This window comes from Sinohyriopsis cumingii, chromosome 17 (assembly GCF_028554795.1).
Source record: "Sinohyriopsis cumingii isolate HCF-2022 chromosome 17, ASM2855479v2, whole genome shotgun sequence".
NCBI lineage: Eukaryota > Metazoa > Mollusca > Bivalvia > Unionida > Unionidae > Sinohyriopsis > Sinohyriopsis cumingii.
The window spans coordinates 83,005,635-83,030,411 of record NC_142977.1 but is presented as its reverse complement, the minus strand read 5'-3'; the positions used below and the strand labels follow the sequence as shown (position 1 = coordinate 83,030,411).

At 35.9% G+C, this 24,777-nt stretch overlaps 1 protein-coding gene across 5 annotated transcripts in view; it reads left to right on the top strand.

The window, feature by feature from the left end:
• The window catches only part of LOC149779328 (succinyl-CoA:glutarate CoA-transferase-like), a 52,436-nt gene that overhangs the window by 13,534 nt on the left and 14,125 nt on the right, over positions 1–24,777 (top strand). For all 5 annotated transcript variants that reach the window (XM_089939946.1, XM_089939947.1, XM_089939950.1 and 2 more), the window contains exons 7-9: positions 9,039–9,130; positions 11,633–11,776; positions 21,955–22,050. In XM_089939946.1, the coding sequence (XP_089796072.1) occupies positions 9,039–9,130; positions 11,633–11,776; positions 21,955–22,050 (332 nt within the window). The remainder of the gene's footprint in view (positions 1–9,038; positions 9,131–11,632; positions 11,777–21,954; positions 22,051–24,777) is intronic.

Here is a 24,777-nt window from a genome sequence, read left to right as displayed (position 1 = left end):
CACACTGAATCAACCAACTAATCAACTGTAGCAACAACAGCAAAGGTACTAGTCAATCATTTTTGCCACAGCTGTACGAGTTTACAACTTTTGACTCAAGTAATTTTTGTGGACTTTAGAATATCATCAATTATGCCTTTCTGACAGTTACCTAAAAGTCATCATCAGTTGGTGCAAATGGATTTTTCATGGTGAGCATATGAGATGGAAAAGTCTTGAGCAATCCTGCATCACACACTGCCGAAAAGTTAACATTTTAGCTCACTTAAATTTTCTCTTAACAATGTTCATTGTTCCAACTAGAACTGTTATAACTTATTCAAGCTATATTCACCAATATGTGATGATATGCGTCTGTAATAAATATTTGAAAAAAAAGTATGAGAATGCATCAATGTTTTTCAATGATGCATTTGAATTGAGCAACAACTACAATAAACAAACCAAGAAATATAATTATTCACATCTCTCCGGCAGAAGTAGGGTATAATCATAATCTGCCAAAAGATTTTTAATTTTTTAAATTTGCCAAATATTTTTATCAACCATAGTGATTCAGTGGACATATCACCAGAATGGACAGAAACAGACCAGAAGGTTAAAATTTGATACAGCTTTTTTGTAGCTAAATTCATATTGGTTTAGTTAACTGTACACCCTTTATTGTCTTCCTTTTGATGAAATTTCTTACTGAAGCTAAGAAAATAATGTTGCACACATAAAAAAGGAGGCACACTTCTACTCATTATTGTTTTTATTATACTTCTCCATTCCAGCCTGTTCTAATGATCTTCTCCCCCCACATACTGTTTGTCTTGTTTATGATATGTATCTAAATTTCTCACTTACTTTTCCTACTACTATACAGATGTTCTGTGAATATGCATATCAGTGTGAAACACAATGGGGAGACTAAATTCAAGATTAAAAACCTCTACATTTCTGGATATATTCTGCTTGGATTCCATATTTCTGCACAAAACTCAAGATTTCAGGACTCTGCACTAATTCAGTTCCCACTGTAAATTTGTGCAAACACCACGATATTAAAATTTAGTAACTTAAAATTTTGAGTGCTCATGATCAAATTTATATCAGTATAGACACATCTATGATGACAGCTTTTGTGAAGAAAAAAACCCTTAACAGCCACACCATTTTCTGGATCTATACAAATTTGAAATGTGTGCTTTCAATACTGCACCAGAGTCAGCTGCTGATTTCAGTAATGAGTCGTCCAAACTCGGGTCTGTAAAGGGATGGAAATTATGTTAATAAAACAATGTCCCTCACTTTTTTCAGTTACAAGTAGGACAAGCTCTCAAAAGATTGTTTTTACTAAACTCTTACTTTCATTATCAACCAATCAGGGACAGCCAAACACATATATACTCTATTTTATCTTCACTGATTTATAGTATGGTTCTCGTTCTTTCACATCTGTAGTAATGGGAGTCCTTGAACAACTCAATGGTTGTAAGCCTTTTTCAACCAAGCTGAATGGACACACTGTAAGATAATGTTCAAGTAACAGAAATACCATGGGATAACCAGAGACCAATAAAATTGAATAGTCAAGTTATCTCCTATGCAGGGATGCTGCCAGGATTTCAGGATGTACTCTATGTTTTGTGTGTGTGTGATCTCCAATGAGGAAGTGGTGGTGGTGGGAATAGCCATTGTTAAATATCTCCCTAACACTTAAATATCTGTCACTCTTTCTTACTGTTCCACTCTGTTACAGCTCTACTGAAATCAAAATTCTCGAAGAGATGTCATCTCTAGTTGTATAGCGATTATTACTGTGAGGTCATTGGGCATGGTCACGTGGTTGTGGTGGGGTCATGGTTGGGATGGCATAAAGACTATAGGCTTACTCCATATTTGACAGCTAATTATGATGTTGTCAAAAGAATTAAAAAATTTCTAGCAGTTCCGTTGGACTCGGATACTTGATTAATAGTCAGTGAACAGGTTCTAATATTGATGTGTTTGTTTTGGAGCTATTTTCCTCCATCACATTCAAGATTTGGATATACCAAAGGTGAAATTGGTACAGTTGAATCCTAAACTACTATCGTGGCTACTTCAAATGTTATTTAATGAGAGACTTTAATGCAAGAACTTGTAGCATCAGTGACTTTTGGGTTAAAAAAATTAATTTCTTCTCAAACAACTAAATTTGGTGCAGATTACATTGTTTTTTAATGATACGGTGAGAAGTCTTGATGTGTAAAAATTGCACAAGAAATGAACATCAGATCAGAAAATTACTACCACTGGGAAAATACTGATAGGAATATACAGAAATAATGATATAATTATTTAAGTAGAATATGTGGTGACAATATGAGCGCTAGTTCTACAACTTTGTGCAAAATACATCTTGTACAACTATTCTGTTGTTTCTAACAGCACTGTAATATGGCAATAACTTCTGTCCACTTTTTACTTTAATCCCTTGCTAATTAATAGTTTTAGATTTTACAACTCTAAGCACATTTTACCTTTTGACAATAACACATCATTATAAATATTTAGATTGCAAGAAAATAGAAGTTACAATTTTATTAAAAGCACCGGTACCAGTAAGACTAAAGGATTTGGTAAAAAAAAGAAAAGAATCAGGATGAACAGATTAGTAGTGTAGTAAAAAATCCATATATCAGAATGACATCAAGTATTTTTTCATCAATTTCATCATCAGTTAATGATACTGCTTAAAAATGTATAATACTAGATAATATACTTTTTTAGTTATCCATTTTGCAATACAAATACCAACTGATGGCTTGGAACTAAGTGCCAAAAGGTCTGCAGAAAATACAACCATGATCTATATATATGGAAGAACCGAACATAAACAGGTCAAATTTTATCCAGCTTGCTTTGAGTTTACACAGATCAGTCTCTTATGTTTAATGTCATTTAATTTTTGCACATAGAGAGCATGTACATCATTTGGTCATACATATGATACAAAAGTTTGTCTTTTTATTCTTTTGTTGCTCAGTGGTTCTGCCAACTTGAGATCTACACACACTTAATTATGTTGTATGGGGATTCTCTGATGTTCCTTATGAGCATTAATCTGTTAATTGTTTCTGAATTTAATATTATCCTCCTCCTCGATGTACAAATATTTTTCTGTGCTGTGAACTCCTTTCATTGCCTGCTGTCTGAAACGCATATGCATAACTAGCCTGAACAAGTTACTGTTCTTTATTGTTGTGCAATTTTCAACATCTCACATGTATGGCCCCATGGGTATTCTCTCTTGGATATCTCTGTCTCAGAAAGAAAAGTTTTGAACCAGAGGTCTCGTTAGGATTTTAAAACTAAGAGTCCATGGCTCCCATTTTGGTAAAAATATGAGTCCCATCAGGAAAAGTTGCAGTCCCCTCTCAGAAAACTATGCCAATTATAGTAACTACTGGTTGCCATAGAGTTTAATTTCTTCATTCTTTATAACACTGACATATTTATAACACTGACATAGCTCTTGCTTGTCCATCAAAGTCTGAATTTTTTCGATCCAAGGAAGGTCTTATTCAAAGCACTAAGCTAGGCATAACACACTTTCATACACTTGGCTAATGTCCCTTTCAAATTATCAGTTCTAGCAACTGTAGCCCTCTCCTGAATCTCACAATCTTCGTCAGTTTTCCGTTGAACCCCAAAATACTCATTCAAATCTATGTCTCAACATGTCATGATTCCGAGGTCATGTGCACTGCTTATTTCGTTACACTCGGAAATGAACACTAGAATGAAAGCTAAAGTTGTTTATTTGATGTACTGTTATATATCCACATGTACATCTCTGGGAATTTCTGCCTCTAAATTCAAGCACTGTAAATATCAGTAGATTTTCCCACCCAGCTGCCAGTCAAAGCCTTTGATCTCGCCGCTTAGCTATTTATTGCAGCATGTTCTTTTGATGTACTCTTATAATGGTGACGACGGGGGGGGGGGGGGGGGCTTTCAACCACTAAATTCTGTCATTGTAAGTATCATCACAGCTAACTGATCAACACATTTTTCCACTATGCAGGTGACTGAAGCAGGACTGGCAAGTATTTGAATTTCACCGCCCGTCTAAATAAATAAAAAAACTGGCGTCCAGATACGCGTGATTTTAAGCGTTTCCGAGACCTCCGTCAGTTTTCACTAACATGAACCCTGCCAAAGATTCACTTCCTTGAATCAGTGTTTTGCTGCCTCTTATGCCAGATTTTTCACTTCCATAATGCTGTATTGGGGTTTAAGTCCAACATTCCCATAGTATGCTTGTTTAGACATGGGTATATTTAATAAATATAACCGGCATATTCTCCATCCTACATCGGACTCGCACTCAACATTAATTTTGGGCTCAAAATCACACACTGGTATTTCCAGTGACATTTTTCCAATGTCCAACAGACCGATCGATATACATGAAATTCATTGTCATCATAGCTATCACCAGCCAGTATTTGCCGACTGAAAAATGTTGTCTGAAGACAAACCGTGTTGTGATTCAACCATTTTGGTTTCCTATGTGGCCCTTATTAGAAACACGCATTTGTAAAACTTCACGATGAAAGTAAGGCTAAAACTCCATAAAATGCATGTTTCAGGGCCAATGAACGAATCAAATTTCGTTTAACAGCCATTCATGTCGAACCGAAGTATCCTGTTATCTGGATGTTGCATAAGGCGTTGTGAGACAGCTGCGGCAGCGCGAATTACGTCGCCAAATGCACTTTTTAAGTTAAAGTTAAAAGTTTAATAAAAATTGCATACTGCGCAAAGAACATTTTTTATATCCGCGGCGTTGACGTAATTTGCCGAACGCATATCACTGCTTTAAAAGTACGCGAATTCGTACAAAGTACGTGCACTCGCGTGTACTGGCATCATTTTCTGACCCAATGTTTTATTCACGTTAGACCGCTAGGAGGGGGGTAGATGCGATTTTAAAAATAAATATATATTCGTTTTTTTTTTTTTTCTTTCTGACAAACCCAGCAGCGATTTCTCATTTTGTTAGCACAACCCACAACAGAAGTGATTTTCCTAACCAACCTTCCACTGTCAGAATTAAAATAGTTCGAAACACAACCTCCTACAGAAGTTTTTTTGAAGTGCCGTCCCCGGTGGGGGATATATGTTTTACTGGAACAGCCCTCAGATTGTAAAGAATTGTAGTATTTTACTTGTATAGTAAAATGTATGCACTCAGAAAGTGAAATTATGTAAACAAAAATGGACAGATATACAAATTATCTTTACAGTCCCCAAAACACACTGGGTTTTACAAACCCCAAAGATTAGTCCACAGCTAAAAGATTACAGGTAGTAGTTACACTCTGCCACCAGCACACTGGGCTACCAGTCACACTGGTCAGTCAAGCTGTCAGTATTCCAGGTTGGTCAATCAAGCAGTCAGCACCCGCCAATCTCGGTCAGCAATGCCTGATCACCTGCCACTCAACCAGCAACACTGTTTATTCAGCTCTACAGCTGCAATGGTTCAGCTTCACAGCTGCTATGGTCGACTTCTAAGGTTGACTCTGATCACTCCAATAACTGTTTGCTCTTGTCAGCTCTACAGCTGATCACTCTGGTCTTTCGAGTCACTCGGGTCACCTGAAAATACATCTAACACCGTACTATGCCTGACATGAGCATATGCGATATAACATAATGACGTTATATACAGAAAGTTATACAGATTGCATTATCGGCACAATAATTACAAACTAACAAACAGGTTCAGAAGTAAACATAACAGTGACCAAGAAGAATCCTACGGTACTAAACGTTTCTTAAAAATGCAGCTTTATATTGCTAATATAAATCTCTTGCTAAGTCACAAACAAGAATAGAAAATATTTGCATTACACTACATAAACCGAAGCTATATAGCAAACACACACAAATAAATGTGGTAGTACAATAGTTATAACTTTTAAACAAGAAGTTAATAATTCACATACCTCTACAGCTGAAGATGTGCAAGTCCTTTTAGTAGACTGCTCACTGATCACTGACAAGACTTCCGTAATGTGAAGATTTAATCTTGCGGTGAGGCATTTATACACAGACGAAGTCATCATACATTGTCCGTGCGCTGGAAGCATTAGGTTTTTCCCACTGAAAGCACTTCGCGTGTGCAGCATAGGATGAACTGAACTCACTATTTCAAAATATTGTACAATATACATAAATCACCCTCAGGTATCGTTGTACACAAAAAAACGAAACCCGAGTACATGTATTTAATAAATAAACATTGATAAGTATTTAAATGCCACAACTTCTTAACAGGGATTAACAAACATATTAACACTTATTAACTTTAACATATTAACAGGGACTAACTTTGATGTATTGACAGTGATTAACTTTAATATATTAAGAGATTATCTGTAAGATATTAACAATGCTTGTTTGTGACAGCTTTTGTCGTGGAGAATTTATACCGATATTTTACATATGGTTTATACATGTTATAGTTGCGTGTTTTCATTTAAAGTGATGCCATGACAGAAGTTATGGTGACTTATTTACAGTAGCTTTAGTGGGGGCGCCGAGTGGTCTAAAGCGCTTTCCGTTATGGATCACTGCCATCTCACCTCTGTCTGCGTGGGTTCGAGTCTCAGATTCGGCCAATGAGGTATGTGAGAAAGCTTGCCAGTAGCTTCTCGAGGGTTGATGGTTCTTTCTGGGGATTTCCCGGGTTCTTCCTCCACCATTAATATTGGCCGCCATGTATAGCCTATAGTGTGATGCAACATGGCATTAAACCCCACAACAGCAACAGTAGCTTTAGTTGTTCTCTCCTTGTTTTAATTCTTTCTGATGTTGATTCTACATCAAATAGCTTCACAATTTGCTCAAAATACATGTATCTATGCAAATAAAATTGTAATTTTGTGATTGAGATTTATGAAACTGAAGAATCTGAAGAAAACATAATAACCTTCCAACTTAGTTTAACATATTATGCATCCATGGACTGAACCCTGCATGGTAGAGGTGCAGATTTAATGCATTATGACAGTACAATGTACTGATATGATTTATATGGTTCCAAACAAATGCATCCTTCCGGTACTGATGTAGTAGGATTTATACAGTTCCCAACAAGTACATTATGACAGTACTGATGTAGGATTTATATGGTTCCAAATAAGTGTATTATGACAGTACTGATGTAGGATTTATATGGTTCCAGACAAGTGCGTTGTGACAGTACTGATGTAGGACTTATACGGTTCCAAACCAGTCATTGGAAAGAGTTGTTATTACTTAAGTCTATCAGTCCATCAATTTCAATGGATTTTATTGATTTTGATTTGGCCATCCTTATGTATAAATATTTGCAAACATCAGTCTGGATAAAGGTTGTACAGTATGGATTATAAAGACTTTTAGGCCAGGTGAGTTTATGGTATGGCCCTGTATCTGTCTGGCATAATCCATCCATCAGCATTTGTGTTTTTTAATTTCTTTGCAAGAACCACTCAATAAATTTAAGCCAGCTTTGGCGTAATGATGTTTATCTACTGCCTTTACTAAATCTATAAGTTCTTAAATAACTTCACAAAACCTGTTCAGCAGAACTTGACAAAATTTGACGGAAAGCACCTTGAAACACAAGGCTTTCAGCCCTATGCACATGATACCAATATGCCATAAATATGGTCATTGAAACTAAATACAGAAAAACTTTCAATGACTTCTTATGAAAAACAGCTTTATTAGTGAAATATTGATTCCATGATTTCATTGCAAGCAATAGTGAAACTTCTTCTCATCCTGGTTGCCAATTCAGGAATTTTAAGTTTACTATAAACTTTGGAACTCACTTATCCATAATGAACCATTTTTGGCATGGAAAGCTTAGAACTCATCTGTACTCATTTTGATTCTTTGCCTTGCTATCTTCGATCACATTTGTGAATGATTAGGATAATGTAGGTTAGCTTCATTGTTACATGCTCCTCATCTACGTCGCCGGGAACCAACCACAAAAGTGTTGGCTAAGGTCTATGCCAGTGAGAAACTTCCACTGATCATGGACATCACATCCAGCAGTCTGCTTGACTTTGAGATGTCCAATCTGGATAGGTTCATTGTTGGAGAATGTCAGCTATTTCAGCATGGAGTGTCGAGTGGTCTTCAACAGATGTTGTAAACCACTCCCTCATAGCTGAGCCATCTCTCTGCCCTCCTGGTTTCAACCTTCCGTGACATCTCTGGACCATGCTGAACTGCTTCTGGACAGGACAGTATCATTGTGCACTCAACCTTGTCTGATGGGGCCAGGCCACTGACTCTTCTTGTTGCTGTGGAGTTCTACAGACCATGACACATTGTGAACAACTGTCCACTGACAAAGTTCCCCAGTGGACTGCAGGCTCTGCACCTTACTGATGATGATGCTGTTAAATGGCTGAGCACACACTGCACACGATAAATAATAGTTGCTATTTATTTTTTAACTAAACATTTTCACTGATCAAAATTTTTATCAAGGATTGTTATTTACAGTGTACTGAGAAATTATTTTAGTAAAGAAAATGTAACAAAATATAGGACTTCTTATTATAAGTTGGGACTTTCAGGATGTTGATGAAAATTTCTGGGCACTAGCTGCTGTTTTTGATGATATAATGAGCTTCATTTACCAGTTTTGATTGTGATTTAATTCAAGTTGAGCAGATAAGTCTCAATTCCCATGGCATTTTGTAGAAAAGAAAATGGGATCCGTGGCTGCATAAGCAGGTTCATGAGTTATCTGGGATTAAGTTTTTGTGGGATTGGTGTATCTATATGGCCGATATCTTAAAATTTTATTATTGTTACTCCACTGAACATGGGGATTTATCCAGAATACTTTTTATCTAGTTGGTTATAAATGAAAATGGTATTGTCATGAATTCCTATAAATACTTTTCAGACAGTAAAGCATCTGTTCCTTTGAGGGACTCTTGTTTTTTTATTATATGGATTGAGCTTATATGGATGTAGTTTGATTCCTTCAGGTTATGGTCAGAGTGGACCATATTCAAAAAGAGCAGGATATGATGTGATGGTGGAAGGGATTGGAGGACTTGCACACATCACTGGACCTGAGGTAAGTACAGACATATACACAGACACATACTTATATACTTACATACATGGGGCCCCAGTTGGCCAAGTGGTCTGAAGCACTTGTGGGGCCCCAACTGGCAAGGTGGTCTGAAACACTCACCTTTACTAATCACTGCCATCTCACCTTTATCCACATGTGTTCAAGTCTCAGGCACAACCAAATGAGTATGTGAGAAGGCTTGCCAATAGTTCCCAGTGGGTTGGTTGTTTTTACCAGGGTTTTCCCAGGCTATTCCGCAACCACTTATACTGTTTGCTTGTGTGCTGAAAAATGGCGTCACACCCCTTTTGGAGATGAGCTATCATAACTATGCCAGATTTATATAATATTGGACCACCCAACAAATTTCATTTTTTTTATATGTACAACATTTTAGATTTTCAGATAGTAGACTCCATGTTTTTTAATGATTTTATTTAACTATATCTTTGTACATAACTTTCTTTTGGGTGATTTAAAGTTACAATTAAATTGCAGCTGAAAAGTAAAATTGGTAACCTGACAAATAAAAATAATTATAGACCTATAGCTCTTAGGACAATTATTTCAGAAAATGTTTAATGCCTCATATTACGAAGATGTAAAGTCACAATTTCTGATAATCAGTTTTTGTTTTAAGAAACAACATTCAACACACTTATGCCTCTCTGCATTTAAAGAAACTGTCAGCTATTATTTAGAACATGGTTGCATTGTGTTGCATGTTGTTTAGATGTTAGTAACTAATTTGATAGGTTCAGTCACTGAACGCTGATTAAATGATTGCTCAACAATCAACTGTATTGTTCATACTTTAATTAACTTTGAATTTCAATACATATCACAATGTGTACCAGCAAAATCACTCTGTATTATGCTACTGCTTTTGCATCTGAATGTGTGTACATTTTTGTGCTATTGTTGATTCATAACAAAATTAATTTTTTTTCAAAAATGATGGGTAATTATTTAAACAAACAACAATCTTGAAACTCAGTTTTTGTTGTTTTATTAGTAAAATGTTTTTGTAGTGATTTCATCCCAAGTAATGTGAACATTTTCCTCATCCTTAAAGAAAACCTCTGAGTGCCAATTTGGGAATTTTAAATTCATAACAAAATTTGGAACTCACTTCTACACAATGAGCCATATTTTTGAGCTTGGTTCTTCATGCACTGATTATGTTTTTCACTTCGTTCCTTTACTATCCTTGATCTCATTAATTTTGTGAATGAGTAGCCAAAACCACTGATTTATGTCAAATATTTTACTTATGATACTTGCATAATAATATTTAGCATTGTTCAATTGCTTAATTTGAAATAGTTGACTCAACACATGGCCATGACGACTAGCTCTTATACAGGTAGGGTTTGCATGCATTTTAAATAGATTCTACTGATTTGATTCAGAAGATATAATTAACATGATAGTACAAAACATATCTGCTTCTAATTGAAACAAAGCAACAACACTTCCTTAAGTTGGAGATCAAAACACAGCACTTAATGAGGTTTCTCATGGAAAGGGCATTGATGTTTGTAAGGGTCAATTGATACTTTTCATATTTGAATACAAGAGGACATATTGCATTTATGATGATTACACTACAGCCAAGTTAAAAGATAAATTGAAACAAAACATTTACATTACAGGACTTCTTTCATTGGCATTTATTTCTTAAAACATTGACACAAGCAGGTATTACTCACATTTAATTGACTGTTTTTTCATTGTTTATATTCAGTTACAGTTTACTGTGAATTTTATTAAATGAGAATTAAACAAAACAAAAATTTCATTATTCAAATTTGCTGACACTGTTTTCAGAGATAAAATGAGCAGTACATAAAGTTTTGATCACAATTTTATTCATTCAGCAAATATAGGCCGGTTTGGAAAGTGTTTTTTTTATATATAGATAAAATGGGATTCACACCTACTCTGCAGATCAGCAAGTTTATGAGTTATCCATGTATACTATAATGAGAGGGCAGTATATATAACTTGGCACAAAAAATCTATCTTTGCACAAAACTTAACAACTGACTGTACAATTATAAATATCCCAGTGATCTGAAATAATTATCCCAATGATCTGAGTTAATTATCCCAATGATCCTGAGTTAATTATCTCAATGATCTGAGTTAATTATCCCAATGATCTGAGTTAATTATCTCAATGATCTGAATTAATTATCCCAATGGTCTGAGTTATTTATCCCAATGATCTGAGTTAAGTTATTTTTAGGGGAAGAAACAAATTACATCAACAAAACAAACACTACTAACATTACTACATATTTCAGAGATGGAAATCTACTAATAAGATTTATATAATGGAAACAGGAAAGAAAAATAAAGTTGGAAAGTGGTTGTAAACTACAAACCTGTTTTTTGGAAATTGCAAAATTTTATTATAGTAGTAAAACATAATCAAATATATGGAACTCATGAGACTTTCAAATTTTATGTTACTGAAACTGTTGTGTTGATTTTCAGGATGGGGAGCCATGTAAAGTGGGTGTGGCCATTACAGACCTTTCTACAGGCCTGTATGCTATGGGGTCAATATTAGCAGCCCTTATCCATAGGCAGAAAACAGGGAGGGGCCAGCATATTGACTGTAATCTGCTGTCTACACAGGTGACTTGACATAGATCTTACACATATGTCCAGTAGAAGAGGAGCTGAAAGGGGTCCTCACTGCATGTAAAATGTATGGGTCCTCGCTACATGTAAAATTTGTGGGTCCTTACTATATGTAAAATTGAATTTGTCTCTTTAACAAATTAACCCCCTGGAGGTTTTTGTCGTTTTTGCCTGAAATTCGAGTAGGAAACACATTTTGAAAGCTATTTCAGAATAAATCCTAATAAATCAACTTCCAGGTGATTTTCCAATAACATAATGCCTAGTTGTTTAGATCATCTTTTTTCATTGGCTATTTGGCTTGCACATGGGCAGAAGGGTAAAAGTTGGAGTCTTTTTGTTGTTTTTTGGCTTATCGGAGCCATTATTTTCGTATCGAGACAACTCTTTATTCCAAATGCCCATCTTGTCCTACTTTTTGCAAAGGTTCATCTGTCTGTTTGCAGTTCATACCGGTCTGCCTTAGATGTGAGACCAAAAAGTCTAAAATCTGGACACAAAATCAGATTCTGACCGTGGGCGAAGTTTGGGTGGTAAAAAATTGGATCCCAAAAAAATGAGGATTTTCTTTCTGTATTTTGTAGTGCACCTAGAACTTCCAGATTATTTGGTATCATTGTAGAGCTACATCTGTCTACCTTTCTATAATGCCACCCACTTTAGTGTATCATACATGACCTTGATGCTACAGAGCTCGGCAGTAGGCTACTAACTCCTTCCACATAAACTCGTCACCAGGGGTTAATGTGTTAATGAACATTAGCATGCAGGAGAATGAAAAACAAGTTTAAAAATCTGTTCAAGTGACATTGATGCTGAACTTGCCTTGTGGCTGCTTCATGGGATGAACTTTTGTTGTGCACTAATGCTGGGTCACTATTATAAATTTTTTAAGGTTTTTAACACTGCTTAAAAGTTGTGTTCAGGCTCTAATTTCAGTATTATTTTATCTGTTGCTAAAAAACGTGCTTTGAGAATGCATCTTGTAGCACACTCTAAACTGGTTTACTATGACTAACTTTCAATTGTTTTGTGAAATACTTAAAAGATACCAATTCATGTCACATGAACAGGGTTAGTTTTGTGAACTCCTGCCCATTTACAAATCTAGGTTTACTTGTGTAGTGCCACCTTGACTGCATTTGAATGCCTTGGACATGTTCCATTGCATTACATGAGTTTATGACATGGTAATATAATCACATTATATTAAATGTGACGATCGATATCCAAAATATTAAAATTTCTTGATGAAACAACAAGTAAATTTATGAGATGAGTTGAATATTTTATGCTATAGGCTGAAATTGTCAGGTGGTGTAATGTATTATTCATTGTTAAACCACAGAGTTGAGTACATTGTTTATAACACATTAAAATAGTGACAAAATATAATGTTATGGAATCAGTAGATTTACCAGCCTGTTCCTAAATCTTTCAGTATAAAATTAACGATGTCTAATTGGACATTCCAATGTGTTTTCATTTATTTGACTCTTTTGAAAATCAGGGTACGGCAAGTGATTAACCTGTTCATCTAAAAGATTCTGTCAGTTTAAAAATTTAAGTTGAAAAATACATTATTATTACTTAAGGTCAATCTTCATCAAATTAGAATATCACCAGTATTTTTCAGCTTTCTTTTTTGCTCATTATATCTGTATGCCACATTGTTATGAGGTAGTACCCTTGATCCTCATGTGATAGTACCCTTGATCTTTGATGTCAGTATAATTTATGCTACACCAAAGCAGGTGGTTTTACAGAAAAGTAGGAAACATATAACTCTATAGTGATACCGAGTATGTAGACTTTTTTTTACTCATGTTAAAAAATGCAGTTGCAAAAACAATTTTTGAGACAGATTTTTTGTAGTCTAGATATTTCTGGTTCAGGAACCGGAGTTTTTGTCCAGATTTGAGACTTGCTGCTATTAGATGTAAAGCAGACTGGTTTGAACTGCTCACAGATGAATGTTTGCAAAGAGTAGGGTAAGTTTAAGATTTGGAGTAAAATGGGGCCAGGACGTGAAAATCTTGGCCCCCCCCCCCCCAAAAAAAAAAAGAACAAAAAATGCCAAGTCCAATTTTCTCCCTTTGCTCATGCACTGTAAAGGGAGGGTTGTTGGAATTTATGATGGATTTAGTGAAGAAGTAAAGGAAGGGATTGAATATATTATGTGTGAATTTTGCACATTGTTAAAAAATCTTGTTATTTTTACTCTTTCTGAATGGAGTATCAACATGGGGTTTTAACTAAGTGACTTCTTATGATGTGTAGTTGCTCCTGAATGAAAATGTTGCTGTTCTGACATCCAAGGTAGCCACCACCATGACCATTTCAAAAAGTTTGTAATCACTACTCCTGATTGAATTGTCATGGCAGCATGGTATTGTCACTTAAAGACTTAATATGATGTCTTATTGGTCATAAATAAAAATCGGTCCAATCTGACATCCAATATGACCACCACAATGGTCATCTTGAAAATCTTGGTCATGAATAACTGCAGTTGATATCAATATTGAGCTATCAACAAAAGACTTCTTAAAATATCTAATTGATCCTAAATGGAAATAGTGCCAGTCTGATATCCAATATGGCTACCATGGCAGCCATCTTGAAAATCTTGCTATTGTTAATTTTCCAATATGGAAACTCCTATCAATATGGGTTTCCACTAGAAGACTTCTTATGATGTATTGTTGGTCCTAAATGAAGATGGTGCCAGTCTGACATCCACAGTAGCTAATTTGAAAAGCTTGTTGCTGAAGAATAACAGGGATGATTTCAGCACTCAGCATTTAAAAGGAAAAAATGATCAAGTAGAACATCAGTCCCTTCAAGTAGTCTGTGCTTGATGTTACTGCTGCTGATGTTAGTGATGTATTTCAAGCTAATTTGTTCCATCAGTTGATCATTAAACAAGCTTGCATACATTTAACTAGTAAAGATAAAATGTTCTCGATCTGAAGAATAAGTAGGACTGGAAATATCACAAATATTCCATTTGTCTGTTTGAATTTATTAACTGGAAATCATTTCAGATTTTTACCACATTTTATATCAAATGTTGTTTATCTTGGAGATACATTTAGTTTACCAATGAAGATTATTGTTTTACAAATGATGGATATATCCAGCATTGAATGATTAATAGATCTAATTAAAATGGTTAATATTTGTCACATATAACACATATAAAATAATAATTACTGAACATTTGTTTTGTTTTACAGATGTATTTTGCAGTTATTTTCAAAAAAGTCAGCTTCATAAAATGTTAGGTGATATATTTTCTGTTGCATTTGCATTCTGGGTGAAAAAGTCATGCATCATATTCTTAAAACTTTCTTTTGAAAAATGAGGGAATAATTTCTCCTCCCAAAAATGAACAATTCTTTTTGTATCCAATTCAGTTATGTTAAGTAATACTTGTTTCTAATCTTAATACTAATACTTCCTCTTGCAAATCATGCTTATTTTATGCTACACCATGACAGTGGTTGCACATGGTATAAGTTTGTCCATCTGTCTGTCTCTTTTGGTTAAGAATTTTTGTTTATGTCAGTTTCAGGCACTGTGGAGGTACATCCTTGTTATTGTCTTCATTAGCCAAGGGTCACTGATCCACATGTTCAACATTAAATCTTTGCATTTGTAGCTAGCAAAAAGGGTATCTTTTGCTCCACAAACTGATTGGATGCTGCTGAGTGTAAGTGTTCTAATCACATAGCAGATTTCATTTACCTAGAAAGAAAATTAGGAATAATCATTGCAGCCACTACAAAAACAACACATCACATGTCATTTTCTCCAATTCCGATGGCTCACAAACAAGTGTTTCTACCAAATTAAGGCATGTGGATGAAATGGAAGACATCATATTGCACACCCAACATGAAGGCATGTGGATGAAATGGAAGATATCATATTGCACATGCAACATGAAGGCATGTGGATGAATGGAAGACATCCTATTGCACACCCAACATGAATGCATGTGGATGAATGGAAGACATCACATTGCACACCCAACATGAAGGCATGTGGATGAATGGAAGACATCATATTGCACACCCAACATGAATGCATGTGGATGAATGGAAGACATCACATTGCACACCCAACATGAATGCATGTGGATGAATGGAAGACATCACATTGCACACCCAACATGAAGGCATGTGGATGAATGGAAGACATCCTATTGCACACCCAACATGAATGCATGTGGATGAATGGAAGACATCACATTGCACACCCAACATGAAGGCATGTGGATGAATGGAAGACATCATATTGCACACCCAACATGAATGCATGTGGATGAATGGAAGACATCACATTGCACACCCAACATGAAGGCATGTGGATGAATGGAAGACATCACATTGCACACCCAACATGAATGCATGTGGATGAATGGAAGACATCCTATTGCACACCCAACATGAATGCATGTGGATGAATGGAAGACATCACATTGCACACCCAACATGAAGGAATGTGGATGAATGGAAGACATCACATTGCACTGCCAACATGAATGCATGTGGATGAATGGAAGACATCACATTGCACACCCAACATGAATGCATGTGGATGAATGGAAGACATCATATTGCACACCCAACATGAAGGCATGTGGATGAAATGGAAGATATCATATTGCACACCCAACATGAATGCATGTGGATGAATGGAAGACATCACATTGCACACCCAACATGAAGGCATGTGGATGAATGGAAGACATCACATTGCACACCCAACATGAATGCATGTGGATGAATGGAAGACATCACATTGCACACCCAACATGAATGCATGTGGATGAATGGAAGACATCACATTGCACACCCAACATGAATGCATGTGGATGAATGGAAGACATCACATTGCACACCCAACATGAATGCATGTGGATGAATGGAAGACATCACATTGCACACCCAACATGAAGGCATGTGGATGAATGGAAGACATCACATTGCACACCCAACATGAAGGCATGTGGATGAATGGAAGACATCACATTGCACACCGAACATGAAGGCATGTGGATGAATGGAAGACATCACATTGCACACCCAACATGAATGCATGTGGATGAATGGAAGACATCCTATTGCACACCCAACATGAATGCATGTGGATGAATGGAAGACATCACATTGCACACCCAACATGAAGGCATGTGGATGAATGGAAGATATCACATTGCACACCCAACATGAAGGCATGTGGATGAATGGAAGACATCACATTGCACACCCAACATGAATGCATGTGGATGAATGGAAGACATCACATTGCACACCCAACATGAATGCATGTGGATGAATGGAAGACATCACATTGCACACCCAACATGAAGGCATGTGGATGAATGGAAGACATCACATTGCACACCCAACATGAAGGCATGTGGATGAATGGAAGACATCACATTGCACACCCAACATGAATGCATGTGGATGAATGGAAGACATCACATTGCACACCCAACATGAAGGCATGTGGATGAATGGAAGACATCACATTGCACACCCAACATGAAAGCATGTGGATGAGATGGGAGGACATCATATTGCACACCCAACATGAAGGCATGTGGAAGAATGCAAGACATCATATTGCACTGCCAACATGAAAGCATGTGGATGAGATGGGAGGACATCATATTGCACACCCAACATGAAGGCATGTGGATGAATGCAAGACATATTGCACAGCCAACACATGTGCAACTCATTAGTAAATTGATTTGCTGTAGGCAATAACTCTTTCATGCACAGCTTGTTCAAAACAATGTTTTGCCTTACTACATATGCCAGTGGTTGGTATAGAACAAAGCGGACTGATGAACCTTGACTATCAAAGTTAACTTGTTCTAGAAACACATTTCTATTTTGTCTTGTGACATTTTGTGACTAATTTTAATATCAACACTTCTACACACTTGACTATATTGTAATGTTCATAATTATATAATTTTTCTATTTTTATATTAACAACACATGTCAACAAAAATAATTTAGTAATACAGATTTTGAATCAAGCATATAGAGTTATCAACTGGTCTAACCTTATCCCAAATACTGATTATATGTAAAATGTTAACAATATGTAACAGTTACTGCAGGTTTTAGGCTATTCCCTGTTCTTGGTATGAATGCAAATTATGATAATTCATTTAGTACATTAATGTATTTATATTTCTTATAGACCTAATACAACATGATCTGACTAATCTTTTTCCCTGAGTTCATGGCCTGGGTTGCTGGATATTGCCCAGTGGGCTACCATGGCCTGGGCTGCTGGATATTGCCCAGTGGGCTACTAAAATATACCATAACTTTGTTCTTTTTTTAATGCCCACCAAATGGCCATTATCTTATGATGTTTTCTGTCCATCTATCTGTTTCCAGTTTTGATTCTACACAGTAATAAAGAAACCTATAGATTCAGAGGTCTAAATGTCAGACTTCATGGTTATGTCTGATGAGAAAACATTGGTTTCGGCAGAGTAAGTTAAATTCAAGACCACATGCCTTGACCAAAGGTGTATGTCATTGACACTCATTGGTCAGTGTATCTAGAGGTAATCACACCTTGCTAATGCCTGCATGACTCATTGGTCAGTGTATCTAGAGGTAATCACACCTTGCTAATGTCTGCATGACTCATTGGTCAATGTATCTAGAGGTAATCATGCCTTACTAATACCCACATGACTCATTGGTCAGTGTATCTAGAAGTAATCACACCTTACAATACTTGCATGACTCATTGGCCAGTTTATCTAGAAGTAATCACACCTTTCTAATACCTGCATGACTCATTGATCAGTGTATCTAGAGGTAATCACACCTTACTAATGTCTGCATGAGTCATTGGTCAGTGTATCTGGAGGTAATCACACCTTAGCAATGCCTGCATGACTCATTGGTCAGTATATCTAGAGGTAATCACACCTTGCTAATACCCGCATGACTCATTGGTCAGTGTATCTAGAAGTAATCACACCTTACTAATACCTGCATGACTCTTTGGTCACTATCTACAGGTAATCACACCTTACTAATGTCTGCATGATTCATTGGTTAGTGTGTCTAGAGGTAATCACACCTTAGCAATGCCTGCATGACTCATTGGTCAGTATATCTAGAGGTAATCACACCTTGCTAACACCCGCATGACTCATTGGTCATTGTATCTAGAAGTAATCACACCTTACTAACACCTGCATGACTCTTTGGTCACTGTATCTAGAGGTAATCACACCTTACTAATGTCTGCATGATTCATTGGTTAGTGTATCAAGAGGTAATCACACCTTACTAATGCCTGCATGGCTCATTGATCATTGTAGCTACAGGTAATCACACCTTACTAATGCTTGCATGACTCATTGGTCATTGTATCTACAGGTAATCACACCTTACTAATGTCTGCATGACTCATTGGTCAGTGTATCTGGAGGTAATCACACCTTACTAATATCTGCATGACTCATTGGTCAGTATATCTAGATGTAATCACACCTTATTAATGCCTGCATGACTCATTGGTAATTGTATCTACCATTAATCACAGCTTGCATAAAGGTCTGTTAAACATGGGATGGTTGAATAATTTGACATTCGTTGATCTTTTATTTTCATAACTAAAATTATTTTTGAAAAGAGAATAACTCTCAATAACTCCTGTCAATGAAAACAGAAGGTAATACTAACTGAGGCTAACTTATTTGTATTAAAGTGCCTTTTCTGGTTGTTGTTGTTGTTGTTGTTGTGGTGGCGCTGACCAGATAATATGTACTTTTGAGAGAGTGACATATGTAAGGTGAAGTAGTTCGCATTTAAAACATGCACAGTGGAGAGAATGTTGGCATATCTCTATGCTACATTAATGTAATGTGGATGATATTTCTTTTGGATATTGTACTTTTGGAAAGTTTACATGATTTAAGTACACTGCTAACTAAAATGACTGCTCCCTTGTATTAAAAAATCAGTCTGAATTAGTCTAAAGTGCACTATACACAGCAGCTATTAAAATAGGGAAAATGAATTTTGCCAGACTAGACAATACCAGCTTCTGAAAGTGCAATGAATGAATTACCAAATATATAAAATGTAAAAAAAGTTATCGGCTCTTTTTGATACAATTGACCTCTGAAGTTCCGGAAGTGAAAATGACCAAGTAGAGCTAGCACTTTTTTGAAAGGTGCACATTTGAAGTAAGGCCAAGCTGCATACTCTATAACCCATAGTACACCCATCAATCATACACCAAAATAAAGGGAATTTAAGGTTCTTTGCATTATACCTAAGATATACAAGGTCTTTTTTAAATAGCCAGTATAACCAGTGAGGAGAGCCGGGGAAATTCTTTTTCTTTAAAATCCTAACCCTATGCAAAACGCGAAACTGTATAGCGCCACCTTAAGAAAATATAAAAATGTTTGCAATTATTTTTTTTATTTTCATATATTTATGTATGATGTTCTGAATAAAATGGTACATTCATATTGATGTTAAGCATGAAAATAAGCTAATTATGATAATTTTTCTCTTGCTTACATAATGTGCCATGAGGTATGTTTGTGTGAGTAGTGACCTTAATTATGGGGAAATTAGAAGTCTTAGAATATAGGAATAGAGTCAACTTAAATTTAAAACTGTTGCAATAAGTGACAGAAATATATGGTGAAAATGTTTCTTTTCATTAATTTGCAATGAAATAAAAAAATAAATGAAGAGAAAGTGAATTCGCTTCTTCCATATTAAACAATAGGCAAATATTTTACACTCTGACCTTTGACCTTTATGAAGCTGATGAGTTACCTCCCTTTTCTAATTGTAAAATTCATTGTTGATCTCTCTGAAATAATTCTGGCTAGTTTCATGTTCCTGTCATTCAGCATAACATTGGTTGCTATGTTTACAAAATGTAATGTGCATTCTTAAAATAGCTCACTTTTATCATGGGGGGGGAGGCTGGACTTGTTCGAGACTCTGACACTCATAAATACTGTTCTGGGGGGGGAAAGGCAGGAGAATTATTCAAAAGGATTGTTTTGATGCTTGCGACTTAAATGTTTCAGCCATATAAATATAATTAAATCATACAAAAATAATACCTATATCTTCTTTATGGTGGCGCTCACCAGATAATATGTACTTTTGAGAGAGTGACATATGTAAGGTGAAGTAGTTCGCATTTAAAACATGCACAGTGGAGAGAATGTTGGCATATCTCTATGCTACATTAATGTAATGTGGATGATATTTCTTTTGGATATTGTACTTTTGGAAATTTTACATGATTTAAGTACACTGCTAACTAAAATGACTGCTCCCTTGTGTTAAAAAATCAGTCTGAATTAGTCTAAAGTGCACTATACACAGCAGCTATTAAAATAGGGAAAATGAATTTTGCCAGACTAGACAATACCAGCTTCTGAAAGTGCAATGAATGAATTACCAAATATATAAAATGTAAAAAAAGTTATTGGCTCTTTTTTATACAATTGACCTCTGAAGTTCAGGAAGTGAAAATGACCAAGTAGAGCTAGCACTTTTTTGAAAGGTGCACATTTGAAGTAAGGCCAAGCTGTATACTCTATAACCCATAGTACACCCATCAATCATACACCAAAATAAAGGGAATTAAAGGTTCTTTGCATTATACCTAAGATATACAAGGTCTTTTTTAAATAGCCAGTATAACCAGTGAGGAGAGCCGGGGAAATTCTTTTTCTTTAAAATCCTAACCCTATGCAAAATGCGAAACTGTATAGCGCCACCTGTAGGGTTTAATGCCATTTTTCAGCACACAATAGGCTATACATGGCGGCCAGTATTAATGGTGGAGGAAGAACCCGGTTAAACCCAGGAAAGAACCACCGATCCACGAGAAGCTACTGGCAAGCTTTCTCACATACCCACATTAGCCGAATCCAAGACTCGAACCCATGCAGACAGAGGTGAGATGGCAGTGATCCATAATGAAGAGCCTTGTCTGGTACACTGTATTTAAATGAAAACTAGATTCTTGTCTGGTATCCTATCTGGCAGTCACCAGATTTTGAAACTTGTTAGAACTTCTAACATTTCATTATTCAGCCACTGTCTTCATAACTGATTTTCTACTTTCTCCAGGTTGCATCTCTGGTTAACATTGGTTCCAATTATCTTAATGCAGGGATTGAGGCTAAACGCTATGGCACCTCACATGCCAGCATTGTGCCGTATCAGGTAATCTCATAAACAAGCATTCTTGCATTTTGAATAGGACCAAGTGCAAACAGTTACTATCAATATTTGCCTTTAGGGCCTACCTTGATAAAACTTATCAGCTTGAGTACATACTCAACTCAAAGTTTTGTCCCACAGGGAAACTTATCAACTTCAGTATGTACTCAACTCAGAGTTTTGTCCCATGGTAAAACTTATCAAACTGAGTACATACTCAACTAATAAGTTGTCCCACAGTAAAACTTATCAACTTGAGTACATACTCAATTCAGAGTTTTGTCCCATGGTGAAACTTGTCAACTTGAGTACATATTCAGCTCAGTTGTTTTGTCCCATGGTAAAGCTTATAAACTTGAGTACATATTCTGATAGTTTTGTCCCACAGTAAAACTTATCAACCTGAGTAGATACTCAAAATTTTGTCCCATAGCAAAAGCTGCTCTTGGCATTATCTTGGTATTGAGCACACCAAATACTAGTTTGTTTTAGAATATTAATTTAATGCATTTAATTGAAAAGTAGTTTCCAGAATATCAGCATGTGGAATTTGAGTTTTGTTCAAAGTGGATATGTTTTATGATAGTGACCAGATCAGCCTATTCAGACTGAATATGCTTGCTTCTATGTCAAATCCAACTACAAACTACACAGGCCCAGATCAGCCATTGCTTCATGCACCAGCAGATCTGGGTGAATGCAGTTTGTTAGGAGCAATCAGTATAACAAGGAACATAGACCCTGATATGCTATTATATTATGCAATGACAGATTAGAGTCTATGTTATTGAAGTTGGACTCAACTTATGAGCAAGTATATACATTACCTCAATGTAAATCTTTATGAGAACCATTTGTATCCTGGACTAAGCTTTATTGTATCTCTATTTTTCCTTCAAAGGTTGCTAATCCACATTACAAAACTGAGTTCTGAGAAAGTTAAAAGGCAGATGAATGTAAATAAAAAGTAAACATTTTGTTGCTTCTGTATGCTTAAATTATTTTACCATTTGTGTCCAAATGGAAATGTCAGGCCCAGTTTAAGTAGACCTCACCTAATATCACAGTAAGCATTTATGGCTTCCTGGAATGGTGTTATTGTGATGACCAGTCTATAATGTACCCCAATACAAGGCCATCCAATATGGCCACCACAACAGCCATCATGAAACTCTTGTTACCACTACTCTTCTTGAATGGATGGCTTTATGGGGTTATCACTAAAAGACCTCTTATGATGTCTAGTTTGTTCTCAATGAAATTGCTGCTGATAAGATGGCTAACATTGTGGCCATCCAGAAAATCTTGTTATTGCTACTTCCCCAGGATGGAAAGTCATCATTACATGGGTTTTTCAACAGAAGATTCGTATGGTGTCTAGTTGGTCCTGAATGAAAATTAATGCTGATTTGATGGCAAGAAGGCCACCAGAACAGCCATCTGAAAAATTGTTTTGTTGCAACTCATTCTGAATGGATGGTCATATCAACACAGGGTTTTCACTAAAAGACTTATGATGTATAGTTGGCCTTAAATGAAAATGGTGCCAATCTGATGTCTGATATGGCTACCACAATGGCTATCTAATCCTCCTGACTGAAAAATAATATTGCCATGGGCTTTTCACCACGAGACTTCTTATAGTATATATTTGGTCCTAAATGAAAATGGTGCCAATATGATGTCTGATATATCTGCCACAATGGCTATCTAATCCTCATGAATGAAAAATAATATTGCCATGAGCTTTTTACCACAAGACTTCTTATAATGTATATTTGGTCCTAAATGAAAATAGTGCCAATCTGATGTCTGATATAGCTGCCACAATGGCTATCTAATCCTGCTGAATGAAAAATAATATTGCCATGGGCTTTTCACCAGAAGACATCATATAATATATATTAGGTTCAGAATGAAAATGGTGCCAATCTGATGTCTGATATGGCCAGCTTTAAATACTGTTTTCACTATTCTTTCTGAATAGATAGTCATGTCAACATGAAGTTTGAAAATCATGTTATCACTATTTCTCCAAAATGAATGGTCAGATAAGTCAAGGGTTTTAAGAAGACAACTTCTTATGATGTTTAGTTGGTCTTAAATGAAAATGATTCTGATCTGACTTCTAATGTGACTACCACAATGCCCATCTTTTCAATCTTGTTATAACTACATTTCCAAGATGGCTGGTAATATCAATATTTTGCTTTCACCAAAATGCTTTTTATGATGTCTAGTTGGTACTAAATAGAAATGGTGACAAAAATCTGATTTTGAAAACAGTCACCATGGTATCTATCTTGAAAGTCTTGTAATCATTGCTCTACCAAAATAGAAAGGCATACCATTATTTGGTTTCTGCCCGTTGACTTATTATGATGTCTCTGGTCTGAAATGAATATGGTGACAAGTTGACATGCAGTATGTTCATCACAGCAGTTAATTTGTAAATTTTGTTATTCCTGAAGAATATCAAACATGATTTCAGCATGCCACATTTTTAAAAGGAAGAAATGGTTTTATCTTGAATTCCTGGAAATTCTTCTCAGCCAGATGAGCATCAGTCCCTTCAAGGGACTCTTGTCTTAGGTGTTGTATAATATAGCTAAAAGTCTTAGGTGTTGTATAATATAGCTAAAAGTCTTAGGTGCTGTATAATATAGCTAAATGCAGTACAGTTAATTTTCAATTGTTTCTGATGTATGAAAATATTAAAACCTATTATCA